The sequence below is a fragment of the Antrostomus carolinensis genome, unplaced genomic scaffold (genome assembly GCF_000700745.2).
Source record: "Antrostomus carolinensis isolate BGI_N321 unplaced genomic scaffold, ASM70074v2 scaffold18056, whole genome shotgun sequence".
Taxonomy (NCBI): Eukaryota; Metazoa; Chordata; class Aves; order Caprimulgiformes; family Caprimulgidae; genus Antrostomus; species Antrostomus carolinensis.
This window is the reverse complement of record NW_010324168.1, coordinates 22,858-30,824: the sequence shown is the minus strand read 5'-3', so window position 1 is coordinate 30,824 and position 7,967 is coordinate 22,858. Positions and strand designations below refer to the sequence as shown.

At 42.4% G+C, this 7,967-nt stretch overlaps 1 protein-coding gene across 1 annotated transcript in view; it reads right to left on the bottom strand.

Moving 5' to 3' along the window:
- Window positions 1-223: 223 nt before the first annotated feature.
- Window positions 224-7,967, bottom strand: part of NAXD (NAD(P)HX dehydratase) — a 27,588-nt gene continuing 19,844 nt past the window's right edge. The window contains exons 5-6 of the mRNA XM_010170845.2: window positions 3,521-3,641; window positions 224-926 (exon numbers count right to left, since the gene is read on the bottom strand). Of these exons, the coding sequence (XP_010169147.1) occupies window positions 776-926; window positions 3,521-3,641 (272 nt within the window). The 3' untranslated portion in view covers window positions 224-775. The remainder of the gene's footprint in view (window positions 927-3,520; window positions 3,642-7,967) is intronic.

Genomic DNA, 7,967 nt, shown 5'->3' with positions numbered 1-7,967 from the left:
CAATTTCACAGCGTTCATCATACTGAGTTCTGAATGAGTCAAGGCTAGCTAAAGGCATAGAAAGTTGGGTGGTTTGTTTTTTTCCCTTCAGGTTTAATGCTAAGATGCCTACAGTGTATCCTAATTCTGCAACAGGGGAACTTTTTTAAAAAAAATATAAACCCCAAGACGTTGCAGGAAGGGGTGTTGTGTCGAAATGAACGCTGCCCCTGGGACCGGGAACGGGAAAAGGCAACTCATTACATTCAAAATCTACAGAACTCTCAGGCATTCCCTTTCCAGAGAGGCTTACTTTTTCCTTCTTAATGTTCTAGCCTGGCAAAAAAATGAAGTGCAACAGCTAATTCTAGACAGAGGGTCTAAGAATGAAAACATGACAACCTTGGTGCAATCCAAGAAATTCAGTTGAGCTGGTGGAAGAATTTTACCTAAGTATCAAGTGCATCTTTAATTTTTTTTTTTGCTGTTTACACTTTAGTTATTGCTCAATAACTATCAAAAAAGAACAGAGGAATACTTTCAGTTTAGTTTTATTATATTATAACAGATCTGCAACTACAGCTTATTTCAGCCAAAACATTTTTGTATTCCAAACTCTTAAAAAATATCTACATTAATCATATTTTTCTATTCTTAAAAATAAAAAAACATCTACTTGGCATACCAATGCTGCTACAGCACTTCAAAGGGTGCATTACTCATGTAAATTCTACGGTACATGTAATTACTCTTGCAGTCATTGTTCTTCTTTTTCTTCTTCTCCGCTGCTTTGGCTTCAGGTTTCAAAAAGTTTGTTAAAAGCTGTTCCAACTTCTGAAACCATGTCAGAGGCAGTCATTGAACGTCCAAATTTTTGAAAAGCTTGGTGGTTAGACTGCCTGGTAAGGGAGCAAGCTCCAAATGCAGCCACTAGAAAGGGATTTTGACTGAAAGAGGGGAAAAAAACAACGCATTATAAACGAAATCTGAACACTCTTGTGTAACTCACAAGGTGGCGGACACAGTCTTTGTACCCGTAGATGTTTGCCAGCGTTGTCAGGAAGGCCTCTTAAGCAAACACCCGTGTTTCTCAGATTCCTGCACTGCAGAGCACCTTTGGCTGAGCTGTTTTTACCACATACCTCCCTTCCCGGGCCACAGCACGTCACTGAGTGAGAAACACCACCAGGGCTGAAGGATGCCAAAAGAAAACGTGCTTGCTTAAAAAGTGGGTAAGATGGTGTTCCATGTCTAGGGTTACCTACGTGAAACTTCATCCCTTCCTTCAGAGGAAGACTGCAGTCTCACCTGGCAGCCGTTTAATGTCCCTTTTCTCCCCACTTGCTGGGTAACTCAGTTTAAATCTCTATGGCAGGGGGTGGGGGCAGGATGTGGGGATGCAGAGAAGAGATGGTTTCTAACAGGACCACAGTCACTGCTCTGGGACCTTCATTAGATCTGCTTACCAGGGGTACAGTGACGGCTGTAGACTGCAGCAGAAATCAAGGCCCACTCTCTCAATGCCTCCTTCATGCTTATGAGCTGCCTAAGAGAGTGTGCCCAGCCCGAGTCCTCCAGTGCTGAACCTGCCCCGCCACCTCCAGAGCACCAGCGCACAGGCTGGGCCATGGGGGCTGCTTCGGCTGCTGTTCACAGCACCAGGGCAGAGAAAACAACTGCAGAATAATTCAGCTGCCAGCCCTGGGCACCAGTTCCTGACTGGTTAAAAACCTCACAAAGCTCAGTCGTGGCCAGGACACGGCTACCTCTAAGTCACTAAGGACCCACTCACTCCTGTACCAAGTAAGAGTTTTGTGAAGGACCACAGTGTAAAACACAGGCAAAGCAGAATATGAGTTTACAATCAGGTGTTAACAGGGCAGCTTTGAGTATCTTCTCCTTGAAAACTGCAACTTCATACACTCATCAAGGTGCAGGAGTGAGTATTTATGCCATCTAGAGAGTCAATCCTGGATGCCCAAATCCTGCTCTGAAACAAGAGCTGTGCACCAGCTTCTGGGCTCAAGACAGCTAAAGCACCGATTTCTAAGGTTACTGTATAACCAGTTCAGCATACACCATACTCCAAAGATACCCTCTTGGCATCCTGCCTACTTAACAGGAGAGTCCTCACTACTACATACCATTAGCACCCCTAAAAACCAGTACAACCTTAATGTTTCAAAATCCTGCTCTGCACAGACCCATTCTGAAACAACAGAGCCAGGCACAAGTGTGGAAGGACTGGCTGGACTGCCTGCAGTGCAGTCTACAAGCTGGTGCCCTGATTCACTGAACCCAAAAAGCTCCTCCTTTCCTGAAACATAAGAGATAAACAGGATGGGTACAGCAGGTGTTTGAGAAGGGTCACCTTAACACCACCACAGGAGACACAATGTATTGCTGATGCCAATTATACTCTCCCGCTTCTCCTTCATTTATAAAATAAGGAGCTTCTGAGTGAGCTGTTTGGAAAAGCCAAAGCAGCCCAAGGCAGGAGAGCCTGGAGAACACGTGCTGCTAATCTCTCCAACAATTTAATACTGATCTGCTGTATGCCATGCAAAAATGAAGTCACCCTTTTAATGAAGTAAAACAAAATTACTCCTTCAGTAGCAGCTGAAACTTCCGATGATACACAAACAATCTTGGTTTATTTTTCATTCTGGGTAGACTGCAGAATTTTAAAAATCTGGTTCAACTGGTGCCTCATTCTTCCTGGAAGACCTAGTGCGGTGCTCCCACAGTAATGCAAGCTCAGACTAGTTATCTCCATGGATATCCAGCCATGTGCATCTGCATGTAGCCACCAAAAGATCTCCACTCCTAAAGCTTCAATAGCTCACTACTTCTTGGGAAGAGGGACTCATTCCTTAATTGCTTGTGTCAGGGCTCCTTTCAACTTTATTTAAAGCAGCTAATTTCACAGAAAGACAACGTGACTGTATGGACCAACTAGTCAGATGGGAATTTACATGATTTAACAACAGAGCCAAGAGCCAGCTGACAGTGCACGGCTGCTTTATGTACGACCTAACTGGACTGCCATTTGGCCCTAACATGGCCACCCTCTTTGAAACTGTGTTTTACTTGCAGTTTCAGCTTACCTGCCGGACCAAATTACTTAGGTACAATGCAAGAGGATTCACCAAATCACAAAAACAAGCCTAAATGACAGAGTTTTTAAATTCCAGAGATGTTACTGCCAGTGATTACCAGTTATTTATTCTCCATACTTTCTGCCTACATTCAATTGTTTTGAAAACATACCCCATAGATATATGTCCTTGGGAATCGATCCAGGTTCACACTCCCCTGCCTCAAACTTGGGAGATGTTAGATTACTGAAAAGTTTTGTCTTATTAAAATTGTAACTATTACGCAGACTACTTAGAACACCCTTACATTTTCAAAAGTACATGGAAACCTTAGACCCAATGACTCCAATTCCATTTGGAAATTTCAACAGCAGGTCTACAACAGTTCCCACACGAGAACACAGACTCAGAAGAATTAAGAAGTTATTAATTAATATTCATACCCATTTGTTTTTTCTGCTCCAGCAAGAAATGCCCAGTGTGCTAAGACTCCAAGAGAACCAGAAAGGAGGTCTCCCTGTCCACCACATCTCCGGTTGCTTCCTTCGTGACTGCAGACAAGTACTATAAACAGAGAAACCAAAAACAAAGTAATGTGCATTTTTTCTTCCATTGACAATGACGTGACTGTAGCTGTGAGGGTCAACCCCTGAGGCACACGGAGATCAACAGTGAGAGATTAATCACAGGCAGCAGCCTAGGTTGAAATGCACTGTTCTTAAAAAGAAATATTGCATTAACATTTAAAAAAATACCTTTCTAGTAACTTCTCAAATAACATCGCAGAACAGATACACTTTCTCCACTTCCCTCAGCCTGCACAGAAGATTCAGTCACTAATGAGTTCAGTGATTCATGAGAACTGCCACGATGGAGCAATCACCCCAAACTGGACCAGGTCCCTCCGCAAAGCCACTGCACAAACACAGCTCTCGAGTCTCGGACCTTCAGAGCTTACAAACGTAAAACCAGATGTTTTGCAGAGAGCAAATGCAAAATAGAACTAAAACCTCAAATCTTCTGCCATGCCCATCAGAGAGAGATTTTACAGAAAACAGCCTTTTCCTTAGGCTTTGTAAAAATCTTATGCAGGGATCTTTTTCTGACAATCACCAGTCCCCTCAGCATCCATGTACGTTTCCGTCAGCAGTGTCAGAATATCAGACGTTATATTTCTGTTTTAAATACACAAAGGACCTTGGTCAAACTGATCTCTCTGTGGAGCTTTAACTATGAAGACCATGCAAATGGTTTCACTAAATTTAACTCCTTTGTTCTCCACTCTCAACAAGCCCAAGCAGGAAGCCTGAAGGATACATAAGGCACACAAAAAGAAAACAACATCAATTCTGCTGCCCTCCTCCAAACTCTCTTGTGGGTATGTATCTATCGTTAGCTTTCTATCTTGCTAGGCTCTGAAAACGAACCCAGGAAAAAATTATTCTCCTCTCCTAGGAGAACACAAGAGCTGGCAGAGTTGTTGGTGGCCAAGGAGTGATCCTTAAGCATCTCCAGTCAGCTACCGCGGAGCTGCTCAGGTTCAGGACTATGCACACAATGGTTTCTGCACTCCTGAGCACGCCAAGCACACAAGCAAAGTATAAACCAAGATGTTGCTTGGACAACAGCTCTTACCTCAATTTTCTCGAGTGACCTGGGCTGGGTGTATGAACAGAGCAGCCCAGGCGTTTTAGAGGGAATACTATCTATCTTTTTAAAAGGAATTTTTCTCTTACAAAATAATGGGGAAAATGTGCACAAAATTTAAGGACTTGCAGGTCAACCTTCTCAAATAGCAAAAGGTAAAAAAACTACTTAACACAAGTAAATCCTTCCCAGTTTATTAGCATAGTTCATTTCTGCCTTTTGTTACTCAGTGCAGCGGAGAATTGTACTTCACTTCCATTTCCTAACGATTCTTCCAGCAGTAATTGCTGGGCTCATGAGGCCAAGCAGTTGTGCATTTTTGCTGCCTCTCAGAGGGCAAAGATTCATTAGTCACCACGAACACAGCAGACACCGCTGCAGCATTGCCAGCAGTTAATTTTCCCAATCATTCTTCTCCCCTCCCCCCTTCACCCCAAATTAAGATTCTGGATGTGTTTCTCAGTGAGGAATCGTTAATGTCAAATTTCACGAGTGTGATGCTCTTCTGAGTTAGCTATTTGAAGAAGGAATGCCCTTTCAGGTGGCTTTTTTTTTCTTTTTTTTTTTCTTTTTTTTTTTTTAATACAGTGCTTTGGAGAAATTACCTCTAATTCTGCTACTTTGAAGATGGTATCTCACAGGATTTTCACTTTGAGGGCTTGAACTCCTGGCAGGAGGCAGGATGGAAATCCTCTGTTCAAAAGCTTTGGGGCCTTCCGACTGACAGCTGAGCACAAGCCCCTGCTTATTAGCTGTATGTCACCATCTGCCACTATTCTGTAGCCCCACAACCTTCCAGTCAGTTTTGAGCTGTACAGGAAAGCAAGATCTCCTCAAACTGGGCCAATTATAATACCCCACTACAAAAGAAAAAAAAAAGTTGTCTTTTGTTTGTGTTTTTTTAAAAAGTAAGCCTCAAATATGTGCAGACTACCTCACAGGCAACAACAAAAGCAGACCTTTGTACTCTGCACAGAGATGCTGGAAAACAAATCCACACAATAGCTTCAAAGAAGCAGAACTACATGAACGTAACTTGAATGAGATAAGGGGGAAAAAGGTATAATGCTCCAGGAATTCTTGCACGGACGCTCAGCTCCTCAAAGAACATCGTAAAATAGAAGGATGATGAACATTAACACAGGCAATGAGAACAGGAATGAAAAACTTCTCTGAACTGAAGTCACTGTTAAGAGCTTTTTAAAAAAAAGAAGGAAGCCCCACACTATCATCAAGACAAACTGGCATATTGCCAAATCCACAACAAGCTTCCTGATGCTTTTCCCAGCCTTCTCCTAGAACACCAAAAATAGAACTGCTGCCTTCCCACTCTCCCAATCCAACAACCCCCACTAAATGTCTGTGACCCGCTGTGAAGGCAGCTCAAGCAGTTCTTTGAGGACCACGGGGGTGACGTACTTATACGCTGCACTGAACAGTGACAACCAGTGGCAACGTTACAAGCCCTCGATTAGACAGACATGACTGAATAGTCCGCAATGACGCCAAGAAGGCAGGTGGTTCTAACCCCTGGAGAGATGCAGAACCATGTATTTACATGAGGATGAAGCATTTTTTGGTCCATTGCTCAGTGAGGCCATTCAACTAGGGAAGAACATGTACATCAGAAAGCCTAGAAACTGTGGTTCTTGGAACAGCTGAGGAGGCCGAGATGACTGGATGCTGGACTAGAGGGGAACTGCAAAGACTGAAATCACCACAATCTGTCGATGTTGAAAGGCAGCAACTGGGGCCACTTAAGGTCAATTAGTCTGACACTAGTCCCAATCAAAATAATGGAGAGGTTCATCTATAGTTCAACTGACAGACTTTAAGAGATAGAAACACATGACCAGTGCTGACCCAAATAGGCTGTAGGGCCAGGGTGTCTTGTTGGTTTGTTTTTTTTTTAATAGGTTTGGGCAACCAGATCTGGCATTATTTCACAGGGTGATGAATCAAAAAAACCCCACCTCAGTATAATGAATAGACAGTCTTTTAATGAAAACTGATTTATGCTAAGTAACTTTCTGAAAAAAAAAAACAAAACAAAACAAAAAAACCCCCCAAAAAACAACAAACCCCAAACCAAACCAAAAAACCCCAAACAAACCCCAGCTCCCTAGAACTTATCCATGAAGCATGCATATACTATCATATGAAAGGGCTAGATGAAATAAAAATGTCATCACTGAAGAAATCACTGAATGAAGTATAGCAGGGACATCTGCTAGAGTCAGAACAACCACAGCCCTACTCAACAGTTTCAGCATAATCTCAGCAATTAAACAGCACATGGATACTGTCAGAGCTGTACACAGCAACTACAACACGTCTCTCACATAGTCACCTGGATTTCTTGCTTACCTAAACCCACAGAAACAATCTGTACTGAAATGTGAGTGCAACAGAAGCAAAAAAAATGAAGGCTGTCATACTGACAGAATACTGGAAAATAGAAACGCAAGAGTTTCATCAGGCTCCACACAATTCAAAACTCTGCCCCAGACCTCCTGGGTAACTATGGCCACGTCATTTGGTAGCTCTATGTTTAATACATTTCAGGCCATAAAATAAGTTCCTATCACTCCCTTTTCTACACTCCTTGAAGATAAGATAAACATTAGCATTTGGGGAAGCATTCAGACCATGGTGTCACACTTAACCATACCACTGTCAGCAAGTTTTAAGCTGAAAGAACTCCCAACCCAATCTGTGCTGGCAGATCAAAGCCCAGAAGAATGACCCATTTACGGGTATTGTATGCTTAATTTAAAAAATCCAGTCTGTTATGTAACTGAAAATAGCTGTCCTCTCTTTGAAATTCAGAATAAAAATCAGAATTTGGTAGTTTTGCTCAGATCAAGTTAAATGGGAAGCACAGATTCTGAAGCGGTTGTACCCACACAGTTGTCCTTACACCACCAGCTCCTAGACACGTTACAGTTAGAAAACCAAAGGCCCATGTCGTATAAAAAGTAATGTATGTCTGCATGTTCTTGATTCATCATGTTCACACAGTAGTGTAAAAAAAAAAAAAAAGGCCCATGGATTCACTTTTATGTTTGCATTTAGAACTCAGAATGTGAAATAGGGCTAGTTAAGGCTAAACATGTAATACTGCTGATGATAAAGAAGGCTAAAGAGTCTATGTGAAACATCAGATTTACTGAGACTGTAGATCAAAAGACAGCCTGGAGGTTAAAATTTAACTCCTGAATCTAGGATGTCCTGAACAAGTTT